The following is a 27,852-nucleotide window of genomic DNA, read 5'->3' on the forward strand; positions in this document are numbered from 1 at the left end:
AGCTTCCTCCCACCCCCACCTGAGCTGACCCCCCGCCCCCCCTCCATCATCATGAGCTGGAACAGCCTGTCTCACAGTCTTTTTTTTTTAGGGCCACACCCGCAGCATATGGAGGTTCCCAGGCTAGGGGTCCAATCGGAGCCGTAGCCGCCAGCCTATGCCAGGCTCACAGCAATGTGGGATCCGAGCCGTGTCTGCGACCTACACCACAGCTCATGGCAACGCCAGATCCTTAACTCACTGAGCGAGGCCAGGGATCAAACCTGCCTCTTCATGGATGCTAGTCGGGTTCGTTAACAGCTGAGCCATGATGGGAACTCCGTGGCTCCCAGTCTTGAAGTTCCAACTCAGGACTCCCCTTTCCCAGGTCCACTCTACCTTCCCTGGCTGGGTTTTCTCTGGTCCTCATTCATTTATCCCACAAATATCTCTTGAGTATATGTGGTCAGACACCAACCCGGGTGCTATGGGAGCCAAAAGATGCCAGACCTGCCGTGAGGGTTTACGAGACATGCAAAATGGACCTGCAAGCAGATACAGTGAAGCGTGATAACAGGTGCACTTCAGGGAAGGCGTCACTGAGGAAGTGACCCTTGAGGAAGAGAAGAAGCGTGCTCAGAGGCCGAAAGGGGACAGTGACGTCTCTGTAGCACGTGCACCTCTATCACGACGTTACATTTAGTCCTATTGCATTTTACATGCCTCGCTCACTGTGGCTGTGAAATGTTCTTCCCCTGTTGCTGTTCACGTGGGTTCTGTGGCTGAGCCAGACTGCAAGTTCCAGAAAGCTCATTTCTCCCCTTCCTCGTATGTCTCTTCTCCACACTGCTGTCCTGGCCCAGAGCACTCCCCGACTCCCCAGCTGACCTGGAGGGACGTTTGTCTGTGTTTGTGTTTCCTCAACAGCCTGATCCAGTCACACTCTCTCCCAGGCCGTTTCTGTGGCCCAAGTTGTGTGTGCCGTTTACCGTCCATATTAGTCAGAGCACAGGCTAAGCTGCTCTGGCAAGTTAGATGGGTGTGAACACGAAGGCTGGCCTGGTGCTTCAGCGGTGTCAGGGACCAAGATCTTGCCATCTTGTTCCTCGTATCTATACAGTTAGGACGTGGCTTGCTGTCATGTTCTAATACCAGGGCATGGGAACGTTTAAAGAGAAGAAGAGGGAGTTCCCGCTGTGGCACAGCAAAATGAATCCGACTAGTATCAATGAGGATGCAGGTCTGATCCCTGGTCTCGCTCAGTGGGTTAAGGATCCGGCATTGCCGTGAGCTGTGGTGTAGGTCACAGATGCAGCTCAGATCCTGCATTGCTGTTGCTGTGGTGTAGACCAGCAGCTGCAGCTCTGATTTGACCCCTAGCCTGGGAACCTCCGTATGCCACCAGTGCAGCCCCCAAATAAAAAATAATAATAATAAAGAGAAGAAGAAGGCATGCTCCTTCCTTTTAGGGGCCCAAGCTAGAAGCTGCACCAATCATTTCCTCTCACATCGATGAGAATCTAGTCCCATGGCCACACGTAGCTGAAAGAGGGGCTGGGAGATTTAATCTTTAGCTAAGTGGCTGTTGGCCTAGAAAAACTTTCAGAGGGTAGGAGAGCAGATCACTAGGGGACACCTGGTAGTATCTTCTCCAACCAGCATCTCCTGGATTCCAGCTGGCCGGGCTGGAGAGCCAAGAGGCTGCCTGTTGTCTCCTGGAGTCTATTCCTCTAATTTGCTCAATCTCCCCCATGTGGCAGTGTTACCTTGGCTGAACCTGGTAATTTAGTATACAGTGTGCACTGATTAAAGAAAATACGTTTTCTTATTGTTATACTTTTATCCATTAAAAATAGTAACACCATTAAGCAGCAACGTTCAAGAGCGCCTATTTTTCAAGATACGCAGGGTAAAGCATCATAAACCCCTAAGTACAGATAAGTCGTATTGCACACGTCCTAAACTTTTTCTAACCCACTTAAGCAGAGCACACGATGGGTTTGCAACCCTGGGAGAAAGAGTTTCTGTTTCTCAGCATTTAAGACTAGTCTGAGGAGTTCCTGCCGTGGCGCAGTGGAACGAATCCAACTAGGAACCATGAGGTTGAGGGTTCGATCCCTGGCCTTGCTCAGTGGGTTAAGGATCTGGTGTTGCCGTGAGCTATGGTGTAGGTGGCAGACACGGCTCAGATCTGACGTTACTGTGGCTCTGTCGTAGGCTGGTGGCTACAGCTGCGATTCCACCCCTAGCCTGGGAACCTCCATATGCTGCAGGAAGCGGCCCTAGAAAAAGGAAAAAAGACCAAAAATAAAAAATAAAAAAAAAAAAGACTAGCCTGAGACCACAGGGTGGAGTCAACAGGCCCCTCCCCAGGAAACCCACCTTTTCCCCACCCCACCTCATCTTTCCCCAGCAACTTCGACAGCGAGAGGCCTCAGGAATTGACTTGGAGGAGAAGGAGGAGATGGACAACACTGAGGGTGAGGCCTGGAGCCCTGGATCTCTGCCGCCCCCCAATACCCCCCCCCAATGTGTAGCTCCCCTGCCTGTCACACCAGCTGCTTCTTTTTCCCCTTCGTGGGTCCCCACGGCTGCCACAGCCAACCACAGGTACCATCGGGCGCCCCTGGGCACTGGGGAGCAGGCCGAGGCCTTATCTAGAGTGGTTTTACTTGGACCTGTTCAGCAACCACAGTAATGGACAGACATTTACAGCTACAGATTATCAGGGCTGGAAGGGACCTCCGAGCTCATTGCATCCAGCACTGTCTAGACCTTTCCTGTGGAACATTATTAATGGGTATTTTGAAAGGAAAAGAGGATTCTGGGGCCCAGGGGGCTAAACAGATCCCTTGGTACAGGACTTCTCAGTGCCTTTAGTATACAAATACTATTACAGGTCTCTCAAAGGAAGACACAGAATATTTCCCCAACCATATATGTTCTCATACATATACATGTTCTTTTAAAGCATTCCAAGGATACCTACAACTGGCATGCCACTGAATGCCACTGGGGAAATGCTGATATAGAGCAATCCTCTTAATGTTAAAGATTGGTAAACTGAGGACAGAGTTGGCACCAGACCCAAGCGCCTTCCCTGCCCCTCTGTCAAAGGGCACACACCAGGCTTTGCACGTTCCCAGCACACGGGTGCCCTGCTCCCGAGGAGGGCAGGCATGCCAGGCAGCACTGCCTGCATGTTACACAGAGGAGCACACGGACACCTGCAAAGCGAAGTTAGCAAAGTGGCGGGGCTGGGTCTCCAACCCAGGCCTTCCTGCTCAGATCATTTCTGCCGCCTTGTCTGTTTCCGGCCAGCCCTGAAGGGGCCCATGAAGGGCAAGGAGAAGGCAAGGGCTGCAAAGGAGGAGAAGAAGAAGAGAACCCAGATCCCGGGGCCCAGCCAGGCGTCTGAGGTCCCCGAGAAGAAGAAGCCCAAGATTGATGAGCTCAAGGTGAGGCTCTGGGAGCCGACCCCATGGAGTCACACCTGGGGCAAAGCAGAGGCAGCGGACCGGCCTCGCCCCCCTGACGGTCCCGCCCGGCTCAGGTGTACCCCAAGGAGCTGGAGGCAGAGTTTGACAACTTTGAGGATTGGCTGCACACTTTCAACCTGCTGCGGGGCAAGACGGGGGATGACGAGGACGGCTCGACCGAGGAGGAGCGCATCGTGGGCCGGTTCAAGGTCAGGCAGGGCCCGAAAGTCACAGGCCCTGAGTCCTGACCACCACCCGCAACTCCTCCCCCAACCTCACCCCCACCCCCAGCCCGTGGGACTGTCGGTTGTCCCGGTGGGTAAAGTATGAAAATACTCGCAGTGCTTGATAAAGAGCACCCGCACCGAACCCAGCCTCCACTCCACCCGCTGCGGAGCTGCCTCGCTGGCCACTCCCTCCAGAACCCCTGACTCCCCGTGACCCAGCAACTAAAGGGTTAAGGGCCACCGCAGCAGGAGGCAGCCCCTCGGTGCTCTTGGCCATTTTGAAAGCCATCCCTGCCTGTGCCTCCGGGAGTCTGCACCCTGACCCACGGCTTGCCTCGCCCAGGGCTCCCTCTGCGTGTACAAAGTCCCCCTCCCAGAGGACGTGTCCCGCGAAGCCGGCTACGACCCCACCTATGGCATGTTCCAGGGCATCCCCAGCAATGACCCCATCAACGTGCTGGTCCGGGTCTATGTGGTCCGGGTAAGAGTCCCCTTGCATCCCCTCCCCCCAGGCTCCCTGTCCTCCTGCCAAGGAGGGGCCGAAGCAGCTACAAAATGAGAGCCTCCAACTGGAAGACACTGGGGAGGGCAGTGGGTCTCGTGGCGTCCTTTATAGAGGAGGGCGCAAAGAACCAGAGAGGGTCAGCCACGGGCCCAGGGTCACACAGGAAGTCTCTGGCCCAGTGCACCTGTCGCTCGCTGTCACGGGACCATGAGGGAGAGGCACAGGAGCACTGGAGGAGGAGGGTGCGGCGACTCTGCTCAGGAGCACCCCTCCCGTCCCAGGCCACAGACCTGCACCCCGCCGACATCAATGGCAAAGCTGACCCCTACATCGCCATCCGGCTGGGCAAGACTGACATCCGGGACAAGGAGAACTACATCTCCAAGCAGCTCAACCCCGTCTTTGGGAAGTAAGGCGTCTTGGCACCCCCCCCTCCACCCCCACTTCCCCCGCCCAGCCCTCCTCCCACCCTCCCCAGTCCCCTGCCCCAAGGCTTCACCCAACCCCATCCCACCAGGTCCTTTGACATCGAGGCTTCCTTCCCCGTGGAGTCCATGCTGACGGTGGCCGTGTATGACTGGGATCTCGTAGGCACGGACGACCTCATTGGGGAAACCAAGATCGACCTGGAGAACCGCTTCTACAGCAAGCACCGCGCCACCTGCGGCATCGCCCAGACCTACTCCATGTGCGTGGGGCGGGGCGGGGCGCGGAAACAAGTTTTGGACTGGCTCCAAAAATAAGATTCAGATCGTGCAATTTGGGAAGGTTGGCATAGGCTCTGGGCTCAGCCTTCAGGAGAGAGCCGGGGGACTCCAGGGCAGAGGAGGCAGGATGGGGAGTGACGGGGCTGGGAGGAGAGGCAGCACAGCGCGCTGAGAAGTCTGCTAGCAGTCTGGCTGGCCTGTGCCACTGCCAGGCTGTGTGCCCTGGTCGAGCCCCTTTGCCTCTCTGATTATCAGTTTCCTCGGAGTCTTTGAAGTTCCAGAGGAGGGGGATGGTGCGGGCTGCACCGCAGGAGACTGGATGCTCATCCTTGGGTCACGGAGCCTATGGGGCCGAGCCCAGGTCCGGAGGGATCGGCGTCCAGCAGCTCCAGCTGAGCTCAGCATCTCAGCTGAGCCTGGAGCACAGGGCCGGGTCACTGGCTGACTTGGGGCAACAGCCAACTTAGGAGCACTGGCCAGAACCGTTCGCCAGGTGAGACTGGTCTGGCCACACCCCGAGCTCCACTAAGCCCGCGTGTCTCCTCCCGCAGACATGGCTACAATATCTGGAGGGACCCCATGAAGCCCAGCCAGATCCTGACCCGCCTCTGCAAGGAGGGCAAAGTGGACGGCCCCCACTTCGGGCCCCCCGGGAGAGTGAAGGTGTCTAACCGCGTCTTCACTGGGCCCTCGGAGATCGAGGATGAGAATGGTGAGGGGATGCACCTCACGCAGCCACAGGGGTGTCAGAGGGCAAAGCGGGACCCACACTTCCTTGTGGCGGGACTGACCCTCTGCTCATCCCCCAGCGTCCCCCCCAGCCTCCGCCCTTCCTCCCCATCCCACACAGTGTTTGCCCCCTTACTCCCTTCTCTCAGCATCCCTATGGGGGAGGGAGGTTCTCCCCATTCTGCAGATGAGGACATCGAGGCCCAAAGGGTTGCAGTGACTCGCCCAAGGTCACACAGCTCTTGCAAGGCAGCATGAGGGCCTGGACCTAGGTCCATCTGGCTCGCGCCACCCTCTACCCTTGTGGCACTTCCAGAGAATCAGGAGGGGTCTCTGCTGGGAGAGGATGTCCCTCAAGGTACTGGGACAGGATGTGGGCTCTTCTCCCTGACCTCACAGCCCAGCAGGATTCTCTGGCCAAGTTCCCCCAGGCAGAGGAAGCCCAAGGACACAGACCTCGCTGGCCCAGGAGGCAGCTGAGAGCTTGGGCAAGCCACCTCTCCCTCTGTGCCAGTTTCCCCAGCAGTAAACTGGAGATGGGGCCTCTCGGGGCCCCTGGGTCCCTGGCCCAGCACAAATCTCTTGTTCTGACCCATCGGCACCCACAGGTCAGAGGAAGCCCACGGAAGAGCACGTGGCGCTGTTGGCCTTGAGGCACTGGGAGGACATTCCCCGCGTGGGCTGCCGCCTGGTCCCCGAACACGTGGAGACGCGGCCGCTGCTCAACCCTGACAAGCCGGGCATCGAGCAGGTGACTCTCCTGGCTGGGACCTGAGGTTCTCTGGTATTTGGGATCAGGGGATCCCGGCCCAGGTCCATAAAAAAAGCAGATCCTCATGCCAGGCACTGTGTTCCCCAAAGAAGCCCCCCCCCACACACACACACACTATGGTCCTTCAGCCGAACTTCCGGGTCTCCTATCTTGGCTTTGAGTGAGAATTACATCAGCTCAGGTGGAGACCTAGGGTGTCTCCCTCAGAAGCTGCAATTGGCTATTGGTGACATCATAGGACTTGCTGGTGTCCAAGGATGAAAACTGATGAAATGGGTCCTGACAGAACAAAGGTTGGGAGGGAGGGGAGAGGTGGCGGCGCTGAGCAGAGGGGGCATTGTTGGTGAGCAGATCTGCCGTGTCCCCCTCCTTAGGGCCGCCTGGAGCTGTGGGTGGATATGTTTCCCATGGACATGCCGGCCCCCGGGACACCTCTGGACATCTCCCCCCGGAAGCCCAAGAAGTGAGCTGCTCAGGCCAAGCACCCCTCCCCCCCCATGGCATCCTTCCTAAGGGGGCTCCAGGTCCCCTTTGTCAGTCTCATGAGACCTTGTAGGGGGGACAGAGCAACCCATCCAGGGCTGCGGGGTCTGCCCTGGCAGGTCCCGCTCACTGGGCAGTGAGGGCAGAGCACACATACCCTCCCGAGGACTTTGTCCTCACGGGTCCACACCCCCCAAACCCCACAAGACACCCCCAGGTGCCTCCCCTGCTCCCTGACCCACTCCCTCCCCACTCTGGGCTGCCACTCAGCTCTGCCAGGTTTTACTGAAAGCCTCTGCTGATGCTCTGCCGGGGTGAGAGCCCAGAAGAGGCGCGGGCTGGTAGAGTGGATTAGGAGCCACGCCACCTGCCTCTCCCAGTTGATCCTGGCCAGGTCACTTGGTCTCCCTGGTTCTGTTTTCCCATCTGTGCAGTGGCAGGATTAAGTCACTGCCAGCCCTGGCCTCAGTGCTTGCCATCAGGGCCAGCTGCTTGGGCCTATGACGTTGCACGGGGCATCTTTCCAGATGGCAGGCAATCTTAAAATTCTTAATGATTTTTTTTTTAATAAAGGGTCTTGCATTTTGCATTTTGCACTGGGTGCCTGCAAATTCGATTGCCCTTTCCGTCTGGAGTAGCCTCTAGGTGGGACCCCGAGGGTGCAGTTCCAGGGACCACCACCAGGGGACACCCCAACCTGTTGCGACCCCAGGACTTCGAGTCCAGGGCATGACTCACGGAGCCACAGTCAATTTTTAGTGGTTGGTTCCACCTCACTCCTAAGGATTGCAGTGTAACCACCTCATTTATGATGACAATTACACTTCAAGGGGGAAAATCCCTGTAGGGACAAGGATGGAGAGGAAAGCAGAGTCCACGGCGGTCCCCTGCCAGCAGCCGGGCTTAAAGGTCAACTGTTAGAATGGGAGTGGGGCTTCCGGCCTCTGGAGATAGGCCCTCTCCAAGCCCCACATCAGCCACCCCCCAGCAGCCGGCCCTCGTCCCTCCCTGGGCAGCCTCTCTGAGGCCCGAGTTAGCCTCCCTGCCCAGGCGTGTGCTCTGGGTCCCGGCCTTCCAGCCAAACTGCACCCCTGCCCCAGACGCCAACCCAGGGCTCTCCTCACAACAGCCCTGCTGGCTGGGTGACCGTCTTCCCCCCCCCGCTACTCCCCCAAGACCCTGGGGTCACCCCCACCCCCGGCTGCTCATCAGCCTCTCTCCCCCCACCCCCCGCCAGGTACGAGCTGCGGGTCATCGTGTGGAACACGGATGAGGTGGTCCTGGAAGACGACGACTTCTTCACCGGGGAGAAGTCCAGCGACATTTTTGTGCGGGGGTGGGTGAGAGGTCCCCTGGCTGGGAGGGGGCCGAGCTGGGAGGCAGGGGAGGAGGGAGGGGCCGAGGGAGCCGTGGGTGGAAGAGGTCACCCCCTCCCCCTGGCTCCCCCCCACCCACCCCCGAACGGCCCGGGGTCTGGAGCAGGGGATGCCGCGCAGGTGGCTGAAGGGCCAGCAGGAGGACAAGCAGGACACGGACGTCCACTACCACTCCCTGACGGGCGAGGGCAACTTCAACTGGCGCTACCTGTTCCCCTTCGACTACCTGGCTGCCGAGGAAAAGATCGTCATCTCCAGGAAGGAGTCCATGTTCTCCTGGGACGAGACCCAGTACAAGATCCCCGCGCGGCTCACCCTGCAGATCTGGGACGCCGACCACTTCTCCGCCGACGACTTCCTGGGTGCGGGGCTGGGACCCGGGGACAGGGGCAGGGGGGGCAGGGGCTGGGGGAGCCCCCCCCCCCAGGTCGGGGACGGCTCGATGGGACCAGCTGGCAGAGCTGACGCTGAGGTTGCCGCAGGAGCCATCGAGCTGGACCTGAACCGGTTCCCGCGGGGCGCCAAGACGGCCAAGCAGTGCACCATGGAGATGGCAACGGGGGACGTGGACGTGCCCCTGGTCTCCATCTTCAAGCAGAAGCGCGTCAAAGGCTGGTGGCCCCTCCTGGCCCGCAATGAGAATGACGAGTTTGAGCTCACGGTGGGCACACTGCTCAGCAGGGGGGGGACAGGGCTGGGTTGGGGGGCGCTGGGCGGGGGGGCGCTGAAGGCCTGGTACCTGGCTGGCCTGGGCCCGGCACCAGGCCTGGGCCCTGGGGCCATCCTGTTCCTCTCTGCAGGGCAAGGTGGAGGCCGAGTTGCATCTACTCACTGCTGAGGAAGCGGAGAAGAATCCAGTAGGCCTGGCCCGCAATGAACCTGACCCCCTGGAGAAACCCAAGTAAGTGCCCCCCCACCCACCCCCGGCCAGGCCCCTGCCTCGCGGGTCCCCAGGAAGGAGATGCCAGAACCTTCTGGTCTTCTTGCCCCCACTCTGGAGGCACCTCTCCCTGTCTGTCCCTTCCTAGGTCACAGCTTACTGCAGGGGAGCCTCCTCCCTCCTCCCTTCCCCCAGGCCCCCCCCCCCCCCCCGCCTCCCTCTGAACCGCAGCCCGGCCCAGCGCTGGGCAGCAGCTCCTCTCCCAGGGAGGCTCCCGCTGAGTTAAATACTCTTCCCAGTCTTTGCCAGAGGCAAACAGCTGCAACGGTAGCCTCTGGAGCCCCAGGCAGCCCTGCTGGCTGGGGGGTGCCTCGAACTATGCACTCAGTCGAGGCTCAGCCCCCATCTCGAGCCCCTGGCCACGCCCCGGCCCTCATCCCCTGCGTCCTTTCTCCGTGCTCCCTCCGCTCCTCTTGCTGCTCCAGCCGGCCCGACACAAGCTTCATCTGGTTCTTGAACCCTCTCAAGTCTGCCCACTACTTCTTGTGGCACACGTACCGCTGGCTGCTCCTCAAACTGCTGCTGCTCGCGCTGCTGCTCCTCCTCCTTGCCCTTTTCCTCTACTCTGTGCCTGGCTACCTGGTCAAGAAGATTCTTGGGGCCTGAGCCCGGCATCCTCCTGGGTCTGGTATTCCCCCGCTTCCTCCTGGACCTGGGGCTTATGAGCTGGGCAGCATGTGGCACACACACACACACACACACACACACACATGCATGCACAGAAGGGCACACATAAGGACTCAGATGGCAACTTTCAAGTTTTCAAACAGTATCATTGACTTGGAACTGCAAATGACGCCATTGCATGTTGACATATTAGGCCAGAGAGGAGAAGCGACTTGCCCCAGGTCACCTAGCAAATCAGGGTAGAGCGAGGAGTCAGCCTCGTCTCCAAGTCACCAATCCATGACTCAATCCAATCCCTCACTCTACACCACCTCCTCTCTGGGCGACAGCCTGGACAGACGCTAACCCAGCTCCGCTGGCAGAAGGAAGTTGAGCTGTGGACAGAAAGGGGGATCAGCCAGCAAGCCCCCAATAGCTCAGAACATTTCCTCCTCCCGGCCCTGAGCCCTTTCCTGCCCTGCGGGACATTGAGTGGCTCCAGCCCATTCAAACGTCTTCGTAACCAGCTCGCTCGGTGCCAGGCACGGGGCTGAGAGCTGCACGTGCACGTTCTCGTGTCCCCCTTTCAGCAGCCCCGAAGGTGGGGTCTACTCTGAACCCCGTGATACAGGCAAGGAAACAAGCTCGACGAAGGGGCTGACTCGCCTGTGCCAAGCCGCTCTGGAGGGTGTGGCCCAGGTCCTTTAGGAGCTGCGGGGGCAGGACTTTGAAGAAGCACATTCAATATTTGGATCTTCTCTCTTGACATTTTATAGACTCTATTGTTTTTGTAACACAGTCCACAGAATGGCAGCCCAACGAGCAGGGCACGGCTAGGAGGCCCTGCCGAACGTAGAACAGTGACTCCGCCCCAACAGTGGGCAGGGCGAGGGTGGCATGCGCCCCACGGGGGCTCCTCATGCCCCTGGCAGGACCTAGTGGGGACAGAAGCACAAGGAGGAGAGGTTGGGAGGCACCCCTCTCACTGAGGCCTTGGAGCGGCGCAGGGCCCATTCAATGAACTGCTCCATGGGGGAGCCTCTTGATAATTAGAAAGGCCTGCAGCCAGCGGCCACCTCTTCACGCACTGACTTGCCATCACGGCAAGTGTGTGGGTCAGGGACGGCTGCCCAGCCGCCAGAGACACCGTCCAGGTCTCTGGAGGAGAAGGGGCCCTGCAGGGTCCCGCAGCGAGGACAGGGGATGTAGGCAGCAAAGCTGGCGCCCAGAGAGGGGCTCAAACCCTCGCTGCAGCCCTCAGTACTCTGGGGACTGGGGCCATGAGGTGTCCCCTCTTGGGGTCTAGAAGGGCAGAGAGGGTGCCTTGGAGATGCCACCACCTGACCCCGGCTCTCCCCTCCCCCAGCCGGCCTGACACCGCCTTCGTCTGGTTCCTCAACCCCCTCAAGTCCATCAAGTACCTCATCTGCACGCGGTACAAGTGGCTGATCATCAAGATCGTGCTGGCGCTGCTGGGGCTGCTGATGCTGGCCCTCTTCCTCTACAGCCTCCCCGGCTACATGGTCAAGAAGCTCCTAGGGGCGTGAGGCCCCCTGCGGCGCCCCTTCTGGGCCTGCACCTTTCCTCCTCCTCTGGCCTGGAGGCCTCCGGTCCCAGGGCCCTTCATCCTGCCGGCTGGGCTGGTGATGCACAGCCCCCCCCCCCACCCGCCTGTCCTCAGCACCCCAAGCCTGCTGCTGGCTCCGTCCTGCGCCTCTGGTCCTGGGGAGTGTGGGAAGGGGTGGGGGGCCTGCCCCACTTGCTGAGGCTCCAGAGGAATCCACCCCAAACCCTCCCAGGGCCTTCCAGGTGAGCACTGAAGCTTTAATGATAACTGAAAATCCAGAATTGCATCATGGGCCAGTGCCCAAGCTTTAGTGGCTCAGTGGTTAACGAATCCAACTAGGAACCATGAGGTCGTGGGTTCCATCCCTGGCCTCACTCAGTGGGTTAAGGATCTGACATTGCCGTGAGCTGTGGTGTAGGTCGCAAACACGGCTCGGATCCCATGTTGCTGTGGCTGTGGTATAGGCCGGTGGCTACAGCTTTGATTAGACACCTAGCCTGGGAACCTCCATATGCTGCGGGTATGGCCCTCAAAAGACAAAAAAAAAAAGAACGAGCAAGAAGCAGCCTCCTCCCATCCCCCAGACATAATCTTTCAAGGGCAGCTGACACCAGATAGCTTGGTTCTGTGGAAGTGGGCCAGATCCTTCCACCAGTCCTGGGGGGTGGCCAGCCGGCTCCCCGGGCTCCTCTGCTCTGCCCAGGCAGCCACTGAGTGCACAAGCCCAGTCCCTGCCCAGCCTGTGGGTGTCTGTCACTTCCCAGAGCTTCCTCAGCCCAGGCTCCCAGAGGACCAGTGAGCCTGAACACTAATGGGGCCCCACACCCGCCTCACCCCTGCAGGCCCGCCTTCCAGCCCTCAGGGGGCTGCCTGGAGTTTGCACTCCAAGTGCTGCCCCCTGCCGGCATGAGCTGGGTTTCTCTTGGCTGTTTCTCCTTTGTTGAGTGGTGATGTTTCTCTTAATAAAAGAAATCAAACACTGAGCCGACGAGTCTGCAGTTGATCAAGTGGGGGGACTGGTGTGGGGGCGCAGGGTCAGCTGGTAAACTCAGGACGGGCGCCTAACCCTGTGGGGGGCCTTGTGGCCCAGGGTTCAAGGTGGGCCTAAGGTACAGGATGGCCTGCCCAGGCTGCCCACAGGAGGAACCTCACCGTACTGCCCAGGGGGCACAGCAGGGTGGAACCAGCGGGCCCCAAAGCTCGCCCAAAGTCCTGCAGGCCCAAGGACTGTCTGCAGGCATGAGACCTCAAAATGGCCCCAGGGCTCCAGCCGCCACCCACAGACACCAAATGCTCCCCAAAGCAAGAGGTGAGCCTCGTGCCACGGGCCTCCTCCCACAGCCACACACCTGTTCTAACGCTACAGTCTGAGCTGGGGACAAAGTTCTCTCATGGCACAGAGGCCGGGGCCCATGTCTCCCTGGACCTGAACGTTTTGAAAAAGATTCAGGGAGTTCCCCTTGTGGGTCAGCAGAAACAAACCCGGCTAGTATCCATGAGGACACGGGTTCGATCCCTGCTCCGGCGTTGCTGTGGCTGTGGTGTAGTCTGGGAGCTGCAGCTCCAATTCTACCCCTAGCCCAGGAACTTATATATGCCACGAGTATATGCCGCAAGTGCAACCCTTAAAAAAAGATTCAGATGCAATTTTTTTTAAGACTTTAATCATGACCAAAGGATACATGTAACTCCTCTGGTTGCCTTAACCTGACAGTCCCCAAAACAGCAGCTAGAAAAGCGAGCGAGCAAGCCCAGGCAGCTCCCTGGGGACACCGCCTCCAGCATCAAGGCTGAAACCAACGTCCACCCTAACCTGGCAGCCTTTCGAGATCTGAGTCTATTTTGTGGGCATTCGGAACACATGAGTTGGAGGAACTTGCAGTTCGGAGTTTACCTGGAAAAGAAGGAGGAAAATCACCCCAAGTTCCCCAGAGTCCTCCTCCCTCCCACAGACCCCGAATCATTAGCAGCACTTCCCTGGATGCAGACTATTGCCTTTGGAAGGGATTAGCAATGAGATCCTGCTGTGTAGCACTGGGAACCATGTCTGGCCACTTATGGTGGAGCATGACCACGGGAGAAAAAAGAATGTATACAGGTATGTGTCATTGGGTCACCCTGCTGTATGGTAGGACATTGACAGAACACTGTAAACCAGCTATAATGGAAAAAATAAAAATCACTATATAAAAAAAAAAAGAAGAAGAAGAGGAAGCACTTTCCCCCCAAATCTTCCAGCTGCCTGGGAAAGCCCACCGCCCGCCGTCCTCAGAAAACCAGTCCTGGGGCTCCCTGTCTGGCCTCCGCTCCAGCTCGCCAGCCTCTGGAAATGCTCCTGACTCTCCCTCTGATCCATCCTCTCGAATCCTCCCGTCGCAGCCCACCCTGTCCCAGGCAAGCCCCCGCTTCCCCCTCCTCGCCATCCTCCTGTCCACATCGGAGGAGGTACAGACCTTACAGTTCCCGCACGTCTGAGTCCCGTCACGAGCCAAGAGGCCACTGGGACCCCCAGGCTCACTACGCTCAGACATGGCCTGGGGCCTGAGACCCCGCAAGGCCGCACATCCCCAGGGCCTGGGCTTGCAGGTGGCCTCAGTCGATGGCAGAGGACCTACGCTCACCCAGGGGTAGGACCCTTCACCACCGGAAGGATGGCACACGAGCCTGGGGCAGAGCAACTGCAGTGCTGATGGCCTCTTCCTTTGAGAGAGGAGGGTGAGATCCCTCCTGCCGGGCCCAGCTGTCCCTGGAGCAGGCACGAGCGGGCACCGGGGAATATGCCCCTGATGGAGCCTCCTCTTCTCACGTCGCATCCTAGGCCAGATACCCGGGGCTGGCAGAGCAGGAAGAGCCCGAGCTCCCGCAAATCCCCGAGTCTCTGGATTTTGATTCTCGTTTCCGTGAAAGAGGGAGAGTCATTTCTGCCCCATGTGCCTCACAAACTGGCTGTTAGGACCAAAGAAGAAAATTCATATGGAAGCACCCTGTAAGCTGTGAAGCCAGCGCTGGCTTTGGCACTGCCTCTAAAGGCGGTCCGACAAGCAGCTGGTGCCAAAAACCATGGACAGGAGCTCCCATTGTGGCTCAGCGGGTTAAGAACCCGACATAGTGCCTGTGAGGATGCAGGTTTGATCCCTAGCCTCGCTCCGTGGGTTAAAGATCTGGTGTTGCCGTGAGCTGTGGTGTTGGTCTGTTGTTGCAGCTCTGATTTGACCCCTAGCCTGGGAACCTCCATATGCTGCATGTGTGACCTTTAAAAAAAAAAGGGGGGGGGGCAGGGAAAAAACACAAAACCATGGATAGCAAAGGGACACTATTACAATCCACATGGCAAAGCTCCCTTGGCTCTGGTGGGGGAGGGGTCCTCATTTCCTGAGAGCTGCTCCAGGCCCGTGGCCTCCCCTGGCATCCTGCCTCGGCTGGCATCCTGCCTCTCCTTGCTGGAGGGCCTCTGTCACCCACCTTGGAGTCTAAGTACTGCTGCAGCAGCTGCTGGAGCTCCGTGTTCTGCTGCTCCAAGGAACGGTTTTCTATCAGCAGCTCAGCCCTCTGGGTCAGGACGAGGCTTTGGGCAGAAAAATTGCTTAGAGGCCCATTGACTCTCCATCCTCTACCAAGCAGGGGCCAGGATCTCCACGCTTCTACTCTGGTCGGAGGTGGGAGGGGACCCCAGGAGCCTCGCCCACTAGAGCAGCACACCTGCCCTGAAGCCCGGAACAGCCAGGCTTGGGGGGAACCGAACAGGGCAGGCAGAGCCAGAGGACAACCCTACACGCAACACTACATACCCCCAGCAGGAGCTGCAAAGGCAGCTTTTCTCTCCAAGAAGCTTTTCTCTTTTCTCCCTTCCACCTACTGCAGGCTCCCTCCTCCCCCTGGGCCGCAAGTGCACACTCACTGGTACTTCTCCAAGGCTGTGTACAGAACGTCCCAGAGGCTCAGCGTGGCAGCAGGGATAACCGTGGTCAGCGCCCTCCAGTACTCCGAGTCCTCTGAGGCATCGCGCACACCCTTCAGCAGCTTTGCTGGTGCCCGAAAGTCCCTGAAAGGCAAGAGCGCAGGTGCCATCCTCTCCAGCGCGCCCGACGCGGCGCCCGCCCCCCCACGGACGGATTGATTTTCCACCTGCCGCCTTCCCGCTCCGCTCTGCAAGTTCATCAGATCCTGAAAGAGTCTCAGAAAGAACACCTGCTGTCATCAATGTTCCTGATTCTTGGTGCCCTTGTCACCTTTGTGAAAGCATCACTGGAGTTTCCTGCAACCTCTTTCTCTCGATCGATTTTCCTCGCTGGCTTTGTAGCTCATTGCTCTGCCCATTTCTTCCACGAATGCAGCCACAACAGCCTTCGAAATGTGTTTTCTCCTCCGCTTCCCCTCTAGGATGGCCTGCATCCAGGCTCTCCCCGCCCACGGGGACAAACCTTCCCACTGCTCTCCTTGTGTCCAGCAACAGCCCCTCCCTCCCCACCACCCAAGTCATCTTTCTAAAATGCAAGTCTGCTCACTGCTCCCTCAAGGCTTGAGATCTCTTTCTGGCTCTGGTTCACCAACAGATAAAGACCAAGATCTTGAGCAATTTGGGCCAGGCTCTCAAGATCTGGCCTTGCTCATTTGACCCAAGCTGCACCCGTGGCATATGGAAGTTCCCAGGCTAGGGCACGAATCAGAGCTACAGTTGCAGGCTAACGCCACAGCCACAGCCACAGCCACACAGGATCCACACTGAGTCTGCGACCTACACCACAGCTCACGGCAACGCTGGATCCTTAGCCCACCGAGCAGGGTCAGGGATCGAACCCACAACCTCCCAGACACTCTGTCAGATGCTTAACTCACTGAACCATAATGGGAACTCCTGTCCATGGTTTTTGGCACCAGCTGCTTGTCAGGCCGCCTTTAGAGGCAGTGCCAAAGCCAGTGCTGGCTTCACAGCTTACAGGGCTCTTCCATATGAATTTTCTTCTTTATTCCTAACGCCAAAGCTTGCGGCAACATTGGATCCTTAACTCAGTGAGCGAGGCCAGGGATCGAACCTGCGTCCTCACAGATACTATGTCAGGTTCTTAACCTGCTGAGCCAGAGGTTCTTGAACGAGACCTTTCCCTGTGCTGTGACACCCTGAAATGCACTCCCCCCACCTTGTCCACTGAAGCAAACACTGCAGGTGCCATCTCCTCCCAAGACCCTCTCTGACCACCTCTGGTCACCAGTGGAGGTGACCACTTCCCTTTGAGCAACTTGACACCCTGTATATGCTTTGACCACTGTTCCGATCACAAGGTGTCATCCCCATAGGACTACGCACACACACAGCAGACCCCAGCAGATGTTTGCTGAATGAATGGATGACGAATGAACACATGCAAATCGATTCTACACTCCTTTCCTTCCCTGTAATGTCCATGGATTCCTCTCACCCTCCTTCTGGACGTCCCTGTACTCAATCCCCCAAGTTTGGGCTCAGCAGCCTCTTCTTCCCTCCCCGGCACCGGCTGGCCCCCATCCCCTCCAGCTTCCCCAGTTCCCGGGCTGAGTCTTCCAGCCCTGCAGCCCACCTGGGCTTCCTCAGACCCATGACAAAGGCCTCCAGAATCTTGAGGACATCATTGGGGTGGATGAGCACGGGAGAACGGGGGGGCTCCTTCTCTGGTGGCTCTCCTTCCACGAGGCTTCCTTCCACGAGGCTTCCCTCCCCTCCGCCGTGGTCCAGCAGTTCCTCAGGCTCCAGGGCTGATACCAGGCTTGTTTGCTCCTGTAGGGAAGGCACAGATGCCAGGGGCGGATCTGGAGAGACGTACAGGGTAGCCGTGGGTGGGGGGCACACAAGCAAGAGTGTGTGCAGACAGACAGAAGGAGAAAAAATGGAGAAAAGTTTACAAAAAGTTATAGAAGTTACAGAAAAGATGCAGAGGGAGGAGTTCCCATTGTGGCCCAGCGAAAACAAATCCGACTAGGATCCATGAGGCCCGGGGTTCGACCCCTGGCCTCGCTCAGTGGATTAAGGATCCGGCATTGCCTTGAGCTGTGGTGCAGGTCAGAGATGTGGCTCAGATCTGGTGTTTCTGTGCCTGTGGCTGGTGGCTGCAGCACCAATTGGACCCCTAGCCTGGGAACCTCCATATGCCGTGGGTGCAGCCCTAAAAAGACAGACAGACAGACAGACAGAAAGAAAAGATACAGAAGGAGATATTTACACAAGGAAAGAAATAGTGAGGAGAAAGCGAGAGGGCAAAGGAAGTCAGGACCAGGCAGAGGCAGGTAGGGGCTTTAAAACCATGATAATGTTCTCTTCCTAAATCCAGTTCACAGGTGTTCATTTTCTTAATATTCATAAAGCTTACATGGTATAAATATCCTCCACTCATAATACAAATTCAATTTTAATTTCTAAATTAAAAAAAAAAATCCTCCTCCTCCAGCATCGAGGTTCCGCGAGTTTATTTCTTACAGGCAAACCAATATTTATTTGTTTGCTTGTTTGTTTTCCTTTTTCAGCCGCACCCACGGCATATGCAAGTTCACGGGCCAGCGATGGCATCGGAGCCACAGCCGTGGAAACACCGCATCCTTTAACCCACTGCACCAGGCTGGGGCTCAAACCTGTGCCTCCACAGCAACCAGAGATGCTGCAGTCAGATTCTTAAGCCACTGTGCCACAGTGGGAATTCCAAGTTTCCAATTTTTTAATTAACACTGTAGAACATTTTTAACAGGATGACTTCCTCAGCATAGCCAATTAATTACAACCAAGATAGACATTAAAGAGTTCCCGTCGTGGCTCAGCAGTTAATGAACCCGACTAGCATCCCTGAGGACGCGGGTTCGATCCCTGGCCTCACTCAGTGGGTTAAGGATCTGGCAGTGCTGTGGCTGTGGCATAGGTCGGTGGCTACAGCTCCGAATAGACCCCTAGCCTGGGAACCTCCATATGCTGTGGGTGTGGCCCTAAAAGACACACACGCACACACACACATGTTAAGATAGACATTAAAAATGAGCCCAGCTTTGCAGGAAAGTGTTACAGATCAAATGTTTGGAACTTGGTGAGCCCAGGCCTCACAGTGGCTGAGGCCTGGCTTTGAGGGAGGGCCCTGGAAGAGACCCTTTGGGCCTCAGTATAAGAACAGCATCTCACCCCCAGCCATCCACCACTTTGCAAACAACCAACAGTAATAACAATAAGGGAAACGCTAAGGTAGCCCTCCTCGACATAAAGCCCTTGATATTCCCCCAGAAGTGTGTGTCAAAGGCAGCAATGCCCTCTGGAGCCTTCCAGGAGAATTTTAAACGCTCTCTTTTTTATGGCACTTCACCTTACCTGGATGGGAGGCGAATGATGAGCTTGGTATTTGAGGAAGAAATGCACCAGCTTATACAAGTCATCCTCAATTTCAATTCCGAGGGCCTGAGGGGGAAACAGAATGCCTGCTCAAACATCGCATCAGGAAGTCCAGACGGATGGATGGGGAGTTTGGGGTGAGTAGATGGAAAATATGACGTTTCGAATGGATGAACAAGAAGCACAGGGAACTGTATCCAATCTCCTGGGATAAACCAATGAGGGGAAAAAATATAAAGAATCTGTTTATGTGTATAACTGAGTCATTTTGCAGTACGTAGAAATTGGCACGACATTGTAAATCAACTAAGCTTTAATAAAACTATATGAAGAATGAAAAAAAAAGTAGTCCCCCGGCTCCAAGAGTTAGCAGACCCTCTCTCCTGAGAGCAGAAGGCTCGCTCCCCTCAGCATCCACGGCGCCCAGAGCACCGGCCATTCAACCCGGGAAAGTGCATCAGAACAGACAGACGATGCTCAGAGCCAGGACGGGCTCTGTGTAGGCCTGGTGGGCACCAGGATGCCAACGGGACTGAAGCCACTCCTGAGTCCAGGGGTCGAGGGGAGATCCTACGCCTGAGAGCGGGGTCCTAAGAGCCAGGAGCTGGCAGAGGAAGGCGGGGTGAAGGGTCTACACCACCCCGAGGCCCATCCGCTGCATGGAGAGGAGGTAAAAGGAAGGACGACAGGGGAGCCCAGGGAGGGCGAGAGGCTGCGTGCCCTCTCAGGCCGAAGCAATGCTGGAAGCACAGGGGGCTGCCTCGGGCCAAGGCCCCCACCCCCTTGGCGGGGCTGGGGCGGGTGGGGGGGAACTCACCGAGAAGAGGGCATCCAACCGCAGCAGGTAACACTCGTTCTTCTCCAGGGGCAGGAGGAGGCTCAGCAGCTTGCTCTCTATGAGGAAACCCTGGGAGAAGGGAGCCGGCGCCTCCAGTCAGAGACAGGGTTCAGGACCAAGCCCTCGGCCCTGCAGCCCCCTCCGGGTAGCAACAGGGATGACTCTGCAGAGCAGGAGCCCAGGGACCACACCCCGGGCAGCAGCGGCCCTGGACAAAGGCCGTCTCAGGATGCTACAAGCCCTTCCCACGGACAAAGCCAAGCTCAGGCTGGGTTTTGTCACCATGAGGTCACGGGTTCACCACCCCTCAAAGGGATGCAGCCTCCCCACAGCAGCCCAGAGCCCACCCCCCCAAGTTCCTCCACTCCTATGCTGGTTCCCTAGTGTCTGCACTGCGTGGCTGGGGGCGCTGAGCTGCGGAGGGGAGGCTGGAGGGTTCTGGAGACAAGATCACAGAACACGGTGCAGGGAGGGGTCAGGAAGACTGGTGCCCGCTGGGGGCGCAGAACAACCCCCGATGGGAGCTTGGGGGGAGCTGGCCCCGGGCAGCAGGCCTGCGGACGGAGAGGGACCCTCAGACCGCCTCCTTCTGCAGGAGCTGCCCTCGGTAGATGGAGCCCCCCCCCTCCTCGTGCCAAAGAAAACCACCCCAAATGCGCAGAGTAGACTGGAGGCTGCCAACCCTTGTTCCATCACTTCTGCATCTCAGAGGTGAAAATCACAGACACACCAACTCCGTTCGGGTACCTCCAGCTGAGCCAGCCCCAGCGAGGCCTGTCCTGGGGTTGGCTCGTGTACAGTGAAGACACCCAAGGCCCACACCCCCAGAGCCCCCGCACACTGAGCTCCCGGGGAAAGGCTGCCATCAGCTGGGGCCACACCACTCCCGTCAGGTGGATTCATGGAAGCAAGACTGGGGCCCTTTCTCTCGCAGAATGAGCTTTTCTCTTTAATTAGCAGGAGCCCGTCGGCTGGCCTGGACCCACCTCACCGACCCACTAAGGGAGGATGTTGGAGAGCTGGGCTGGCTCTGGGACACCGCCCCGCTGCCACCCCATGAAGCCCAGGGGCCGCCCCCCACCACCATCTGGAGGGCCGGTCCACACCTGCCTCCAGGCCACACCCGGCCCAGCCAGAAGTAACCCACCAGAAATAAAGGCAGCAAGTCGGCAAAGCCACCTGGGAGCCCAGCCTCACCGCCTCATCGCACAGGAGCATCAGGATCCTTCTGGTCGTTTTTGCTGAAACTTGCTTTGGCAGTTCCAGGTAAGACTCAGTTTCCGAGGCGGCCTCCTCTGCCCCCTCCTCTTCTGTGGAGGGGAGTAGAGAGAGGAGAGAGAGGAAAAAAAAGAGGTGATTCCTCAGGCTGATTTATTTGGAGGCATTCCTGGAGAGAATCTATGCCTTTTTTTTAAGGGCCACCCTGGTGACATACTGAAGTTCCCAGGCTAGGGGTCGAATCGGAGCTGTAGCCCCCTGCCTACGCCAGAGCCACAGCAACACGGGATCCGAGCCATGTCTGCAACCTACACCACAGCTCATGGTAACACCAGATCCATAACCCACTGAGTGATGCCAGGGATCAAACCCACTGTCTTCATCTTCATGGATACTAGTCAGGTTGTTACTGCTGAGCCACAGGAGACCTCCAAATTTACATCTTTTTTTTTTTTTTTGTCTTTTGTCTTTTGTCTTTTTAGGGCTGCACCCATAGCATATGGAGGTTCCCAGGCTAGGGGTCGAATCGGAGCTGTAGCCCCCGGCCCACGCCACAGCCACAGCAACGCCAGATCTGAGCCTCATCTGTGACCTACACCACAGCTCATGGCAATGCCAGATCCTTAACCCACTGAGTGAGGCCAGGGATCGAACCCACAACCTCATGGTTCCTAGTTGGATTCTTTTCCGCTGCAGGAACTCCCCCAAATTTACATCTTCAAAGTCCTCTTTAAGGCACTAACAAGGCTCTTTGGCTCAAGAAGTTCTATCATGTGGGAGGGAAAAAGGGAGGTTGAGAGTGGAAATATGAGCCTACCTGGAGGAATCCGCCCGTTCTTGGCCAGCCTACCACGCCTCACTCCTAACAATTTCATCTACCTGGAAACATCACACTCAAAATCCAGCCTTGACCAGGAGGTGGGAGGGAGACCGTGAACCCACTGATTCTTATTTTAGAAATAAAACACTTCCACTACGTGGTTTCTAGACCTGCAGCGGATTAGAAGCAGCCAAAAGAAAATGCAGGAAAAGTAGCTGCCTCACAGAAGAATAATACCAGCAAGAACTGGCAGCTGATAGCAAGAGCCAAGATTTTTCTTTCCTTTCTTTTTTTTTTTTTTTAGGGCCGAACCCATGGCACGTGGAGGTTCCCAGGCTAGGGGTCACATCAGAGCTACAGCTGCCAGCCTACACCACAACCACAGCAACACCAGGTCTGAGCCATGTCTGTGACCTACACCACGGCTCACGGCAACACCAGATCCTTAATCCACTGAGCGAGGCCAGGGATCGAACCTGTGTCCTCATGGATACTAGTGGGATTCATTTCCGCTCAGCTGCGATGGGGACTCCAAGCCAAGATTTTTCTCAGTTAAAATTTTAGAATTTGAAGTATTTTATGGTATACATTTCTAATCTGAAAACAGTAATAAAAATCATGGTACTACCAGGTTTTACCACTTGCTCAGAAGTAAAACAAGATAAAATACATGACGATTCTGAAAAGTACAAGATAGCAAATTGCAGGTGGGAATGCAAAATGGAACCATCCCTGCAGAGTAATAGCCAGCAAAATCACAGAGGCAGTCACCCTTTGATGCAAAAATCCTACTCCTAGGGGTCTACCCCAACAATTCACAGGCAAAAGCATGAAAACACTAATGCATAAAGCATGTCCAGCAGAAATTGGCACAATGTTGTAAATCCACTACACTTTAATTAAAAAAAATTTGTAAACACATGCACAAAGCCATTTATTGCAGCCATGTTTATAACAGCAAAAACAAACAAAAAACTGGAAATATCCCAAATGACCATCAACAGAGGCCTATTTGTATAAACTATGGGACAGCCACACGATGGAGCCAACAGAGATAAAAGCAGGAGTCAGAGATATAGAAAACAGACTTGTGGTCACCAAGAGGGACGGGGGGCAGGAGAGGGAAGGATCGGGAGTCTGGGATCAGCAGAGGCAAACCAGCTTGTATAGAAAACGGAAAAACAAGGCCCTACTGTATAGCACACAGAACTCTATCCAATACTCTCCCATAATAATGGAAAAGAATATAAAAAAGAACACATATGTATAACTGAGTCACGTTGCTGTACAGCAAGAAATTAACACAACACGGCAAATCCACTGTACTTCGGTGAAATTTTTTTTTTTAAGTTGTATCAACCAATTATGCTCTCCGGACCGCTTGGCTATGACTCCTCTTCCCCTGTCGGCCTCAGTTTCCTTATCTGTAAAATGAATAGGTCGGCCCACTGTTCTCGGGGGGCCCCTCCACACCGGCTGAAAGGCCCTAGGACATGACTCTGTGCCAGTCACCTGCTCGCATCAGCACTTCCTCCAAGATTTGCGTGGCGGACTTGTGCTGCTGCTGAGAAATCGGCCCCACATTCTTCAGGAACCAGAAGTCCGGGGCCGTCCAGGGGAGCCCCAGGTGATGGGTGTGAATGATCCTGTCTACATCCAGGGCTCTGCTTATCAGCTCCTTGGCCTCCTCTTCATTCATCAGCCAAATCTCCCGAAACTGCTTGTCATCAATGAGAGCAAAATGCCTGTGAAGGAGAGCTGTTGAGCGAGGCCAGCTGACGCCGACCCCCCGCCACCCGCACCCCGCTCCACCCCCAATTAGCGGCAGGGCAAGAACCAAGGCAGAGCTGTGGCAAATGCCAGGCCTGGCCCAATCCCTGAGCCCCTCATTCTCACCCACGATAGGCTGGAAGCCACCCCAATGAGCCTTGAGAAAAAGCAGGTGACATGCAAGTAAAGGGACAGGAAAGACAGCCAAAGGATCCTTGAGTGCCTCGGGCCAGCTCCCCTCAAAGGGGAGGAGGTCAGAGTCTCACGAAATCCCGGCCGCCACCCACTCTACCCCTGCCACTTCTATTCCAGGGCGTGTGCCTGGAGCCCCATGTCCCCGAAATACCTCATGGCTTTCTGCATCTCCTTGAATTGCAGCACCAGCCGTTTGTAGTCGGAGGTTAGCGATTGGTTCTCCTCCTGAAACTGCTTTATCTGCTTGTTATATTTTGATCTCAGATTGTTGAGTACATCATGCAGGCTGGTTGAAGAGGGGGGGAAAGTTAGTTTGCAGCGGAAGAGAAGCTGCAGTGTACTCGCATCTTTTTTTGTCTTTTTGCCATTTTTTGGGCCACACCCTCGGCATATGGAGGTTCCCAGGCTAGGGGTCAAATTGGAGCTATAGCCACCGGCCTACACCACAGCCACAGCAACGCAGGATCCTTAACCCACAGAGCAAAGCTGGGAATCAAACCCGAAACTTTATGGTTCCTAGTCGGATTCATGTCCGCTGTGCCACATGGGAACTCCAAGGTTGTTGACTTTTTTTAAAAGGCCAATTGCAAAACAATAGTTACAGTATAATGTCATATCTGTATCTAGCTAGCTATCTAGCTAGCTCCCTAGCTATAGAGAGAGAGGGGGAGAGATACACTTAATCTCTGGTGGTAGCAGAAATATAGTACTCTCATATTTTGGGTTTTGGTGGGGTTTTTTGTGGGGTTTTTTTTTTTTTTTTTTTTTTGTATTTCTTTGGGCCGCTCCAGCGGCATATGGAAGTTCCCAGGCTAGAGGTCGAATCGGAGCTGTAGGGCCAGCCTATGCCAGAGCCACAGCAACGCGGGATCCGAGCCGAGTCTGCAACCTACACCACAGCTCACGGCAACGCCGGATCCTTAACCCACTGAGCAAGGGCAGGGACCGAACCCTCATGGTTCCTAGTCGGATTTGTTAACCACTGCGCCACGACGGGAACTCCTTGTGGTTTTTTTTGTTTTGTTTTGTTTTTGTTTTTTTAGGGCCACACCCGCTGCACATGAAGGTTCCTAGGCTAGGGGTCGAATCCGAGCAATAGCTGCTGGCCTACACCACAGCTCACAGCAACACCAGATCCTTAACCCCCTGAGCATGGCCAGGGATCGAACCTGCATCCTTGTAGATGATAGTCAGGTTCCTTTCTGCTGAGCCACGACAGGACCTCCATATTCTTATGTTTTTAATCTTACTTTCACTTATGGTATTTTCTAGTATTCTATAATGCACATGTACTTCACAGTCTCAAAGGGTGTGAACAAAACGCCATCACTTGTGAGAAAGCAGCAGGGGATGAGTGTTTAGGTTTGCCTGCATGTAAGAACATTCTGGAAGAAACAAAAGAAACAGGGTCACAGAGGTGGGAAAGAGGACCCAGACAAGGGAGAGACAGGAGACAGACTTTAGCTGTAAACGCTTGCCGGAGGTGGGGGACAGCGGGGTGGGAGGAGTAGAACTAGTTGAAGGTATTCTGTTTTCAAAAAAAAAAAAACCCTCCGTTTTTGGTGGCCTGGGACCTGGCCTTTGGCCCAGACGGTTGAGCAGGCGCACCTGCCTGTTGGCTGCTCACCCCCTGTGCCCCTGTGGCCTCGAGACGCAGCCCCAGGCCCTCCACCTGCTCCTGAGCCCCACCGTCTCCCTGGGACGGGGGATCTTGGGTGCTGTGTCTCGGGTCCAGTATATGAATTGTGAGCACGGTTCATCTATTTTAAACACAGACATTTACAAAATAAAGAATAGTTCAAATTAAAAAAAAAAAAAAACCCTCCTTTTTTTATGGCTGTACCCACAGCCTATGGAGGTTCCCAGGCCAGGGACTGAATCCAAGCTGCAGCTGTGACCTACGTCACAGCCATGGCAATGCTGATCCTTAGCCCACTGTGCCACAGCAGGAACTCCCCCTTCCAAAAAACTCTTCTGATAAGAACTGATTATACTTTTAACAGTTTCTGGTTATACTTTTAACTGAACAGTTTCTACTCCCACAAGAGGGCATACCCATGCCCCTTTTCAGCATAGAAGGGCCCAGAAGGAAGACGCTCTGTCTTCTCACCGGTTGATCTTCCTCTTCTGCTGGGATTTGATCACTGTGCTTTCTTCATCCCGCTTCTTCAGCACCTGGAAGTTGTACTCTAACTTCTCTTGGTTTAGCTGATAAGTGGCCTTCATTTGCTGAAGCTGTTGCTCAAGAATCTAAAGTTTAAAAAAAAATCCTCATTGGCCCTGGTACCAATTATGACACCAGAAGGACCCTGCTTGTTCATTCTGGAGCCCTAGCCGAGGACCTCTAGGGACAAGGGTCTCCACCTGAATTTTCAGAAAAGGTATCATCAGAGGCAAATTACAGGTCAACTAGGAAAAACAGAAATCATCCACGTGCAAGCAAAAGCCTATGTACTTAAAGCCCAGGAGGTGCCTGAGCGTTCGAGCACAGCTCCCTCTCAGGCTCTGCTCCAGACCCTTCAGAGAACAAGCAGCCCCACCAGAAATACCATAGTAGTGAATATTGCCACGAAAACCTGCGACGCACAAAGGCTGTGACCCATCATCCGAGGGTGTGACGTGCCCACGTTCCTCGTGGCATCAGTGGTCCCCGCACTGTAACTGAAGGAATTAACAAGTGTATCCACGGGCTTAGCCCAGAGGCTTCTGAATCCTACTCTGGGATGTTCTGACGAATTGGAGCCTCTCCCTCAGGACAGAAGCCCGCCCTGTCTCTTCTTTAACAGGTGGTCAGAGAGAAACCTTCCTGATCACTGGGAGAACTAACTGTACCTCTCAATTTCTCTACTTTCCGTTAAATCTTTTTTTTTTTTTGTCTTTTTTGTTGTTGTTGTTGTTATTGTTGTTGCTATTTCTTGGGCCGCTCCCGCGGCATATGGAGGTTCCCAGGCCAGGGGTGAATCGGAGCTGTAGCCACCGGCCTACGCCAGAGCCACAGCAACGCGGGATCCGAGCCGCGTCTGCAACCTACACCACAGCTCACGGCAACGCCAGATCGTTAACCCACTGAGCAAGGGCAGGGACCGAACCCGCAACCTCATGGTTCCTAGTCAGATTCGTTAACCACTGCGCCATGACGGGAACTCCCGTTAAATCTTTATTTACTTTTTCCAGGTACATGCTTTCCTCTGTAAACACTTTTCCTCACTGTGAAAGTAATGGGCGCTCCTTGTAGAAAGTGCAGAGAGTAGAGTAAAGAAAAAGAAAAAGACACATGGAGTGGCTCAGTGGTTAACGTATCTAACTAGGAACCATGAGGTTGCGGGTTCGATCCCTGGGCTCACTCAGTGGGTTAAGGATCCTGTGTTGCTGTGGTTGTGGTGAAGGCTGGCGGCTACAGCTCCCATTAGACCCCCTAGCCTGAGAACCTCCATATGCCGCAGGTGTAGCCCTAGAAAAGACAAAAAAAAAAAAAAAAAAAAGAAAGAAAGAAAGAAAAAGAGGCAGGACAAGGGGGAAGAAAAACTACCCATAATTCCACCTCCCAAAGGCCATTTCTGTTAATATATCGGCGTGTTCCTTCCAGACATCCTTACCTAGTTGACACCCAACAATGTACCTACAACTTTATATCCTAATTTTCTCCCTTAATATGACAACATAAGGATGCTCCACTTTAGTCGAGTGTGATTGCTATCATTTTAATGGCGCATATTTTATATAATTTATCGTATAGGAATGTTGATCTTTATCATATACCATAATATTTTGCCATTTCCCTACATATACACATTTATAAATGTGTATGTTGTTTTGATCATTTACATTTATAAATGTATATATTGTTTTGATAATCTTCGATATTATAAAATAATGCTGGAAGGAATTACAGCGAAAACTTTGGAAAAAAAAAAAATGGAGTTCCCATCGTGGCACAGTGGAAACAAATCTGACAACTAACCATGAAGTTGCAGGTTCGACCCCTGGCCTCCCTCAGTGGGTTAAGGATCTGGCGTTGCCGTGAGCTGGGGTGTAGGTCACAGACGTGGCTCAGATCCTGTGTTGCTGGGGCTGTGGTGTAGGCCGGCAGCTGCAGTTCCGATTCGACCCCTAGCCTGGGAACCTCCATAGGCCACAGGTATGGCCCTAAAAAGCAAAATAAATAAATACAAATAAAACTTTAGGAGTATTTTGTTTCTTTCCTTAAGGGAGATTCTCAGAAGTGAAATTCAAAGGCTCTCAGTAAACCACTGTCCACAGAGTCATTTATGGTTCAGGCCCAGCTTCCCCTCCATCAGCACT

At 55.3% G+C, this 27,852-nt stretch overlaps 2 protein-coding genes across 27 annotated transcripts in view; one reads left to right on the forward strand and one right to left on the reverse strand.

The window, feature by feature from the left end:
• The window catches only part of OTOF (otoferlin), a 107,363-nt gene extending 95,010 nt beyond the window's left edge, over nucleotides 1–12,353 (forward strand). For 7 of the 9 annotated variants that reach the window (XM_085016141.1, XM_085016136.1, XM_021087729.2 and 4 more), the window contains 14 exons: nucleotides 2,393–2,459; nucleotides 3,301–3,437; nucleotides 3,533–3,667; nucleotides 4,029–4,166; nucleotides 4,472–4,599; nucleotides 4,708–4,878; nucleotides 5,449–5,609; nucleotides 6,235–6,377; nucleotides 6,773–6,861; nucleotides 8,119–8,217; nucleotides 8,378–8,619; nucleotides 8,740–8,918; nucleotides 9,058–9,158; nucleotides 11,170–12,353. In XM_085016141.1, coding sequence (XP_084872267.1) covers nucleotides 2,393–2,459; nucleotides 3,301–3,437; nucleotides 3,533–3,667; nucleotides 4,029–4,166; nucleotides 4,472–4,599; nucleotides 4,708–4,878; nucleotides 5,449–5,609; nucleotides 6,235–6,377; nucleotides 6,773–6,861; nucleotides 8,119–8,217; nucleotides 8,378–8,619; nucleotides 8,740–8,918; nucleotides 9,058–9,158; nucleotides 11,170–11,350 — 1,971 coding nt within the window. In that variant the 3' untranslated portion in view covers nucleotides 11,351–12,353. Of the gene's footprint in view, nucleotides 1–2,392; nucleotides 2,460–3,300; nucleotides 3,438–3,532; nucleotides 3,668–4,028; nucleotides 4,167–4,471; nucleotides 4,600–4,707; nucleotides 4,879–5,448; nucleotides 5,610–6,234; nucleotides 6,378–6,772; nucleotides 6,862–8,118; nucleotides 8,218–8,377; nucleotides 8,620–8,739; nucleotides 8,919–9,057; nucleotides 9,159–9,622 lie in introns of all 9 variants that reach the window. The other 2 variants (XM_085016139.1, XM_085016137.1) reach the window with 1 other exon arrangement.
• Nucleotides 12,354–13,012: 659 nt separating this feature from the next.
• The window catches only part of DRC1 (dynein regulatory complex subunit 1), a 40,488-nt gene continuing 25,648 nt past the window's right edge, over nucleotides 13,013–27,852 (reverse strand). For 5 of the 18 annotated variants that reach the window (XM_085019832.1, XM_085019833.1, XM_085019834.1 and 2 more), the window contains 10 exons: nucleotides 25,661–25,800; nucleotides 23,702–23,836; nucleotides 23,098–23,330; nucleotides 20,745–20,857; nucleotides 19,527–19,616; nucleotides 18,689–18,775; nucleotides 16,926–17,122; nucleotides 15,269–15,412; nucleotides 14,833–14,935; nucleotides 13,018–13,264 (listed from right to left, as the gene is read on the reverse strand). In XM_085019832.1, the coding sequence (XP_084875958.1) occupies nucleotides 13,208–13,264; nucleotides 14,833–14,935; nucleotides 15,269–15,412; nucleotides 16,926–17,122; nucleotides 18,689–18,775; nucleotides 19,527–19,616; nucleotides 20,745–20,857; nucleotides 23,098–23,330; nucleotides 23,702–23,836; nucleotides 25,661–25,800 (1,299 nt within the window). In that variant the 3' untranslated portion in view covers nucleotides 13,018–13,207. Of the gene's footprint in view, nucleotides 13,265–14,451; nucleotides 14,936–15,268; nucleotides 15,413–16,925; nucleotides 17,155–18,688; nucleotides 18,776–19,526; nucleotides 19,617–20,694; nucleotides 20,858–23,097; nucleotides 23,331–23,701; nucleotides 23,837–25,660; nucleotides 25,801–27,852 lie in introns of those variants that run through there. The other 13 variants (XM_085019830.1, XM_085019826.1, XM_085019831.1 and 10 more) reach the window with 5 other exon arrangements.

Source organism: Sus scrofa, chromosome 3, assembly GCF_054392235.1.
Source record: "Sus scrofa isolate SSC_HxYL_T2T_F1_AM1 chromosome 3, Sscrofa_HxYL_maternal_Yorkshire_Landrace_v2.0, whole genome shotgun sequence".
Lineage (NCBI taxonomy): Eukaryota > Metazoa > Chordata > Mammalia > Artiodactyla > Suidae > Sus > Sus scrofa.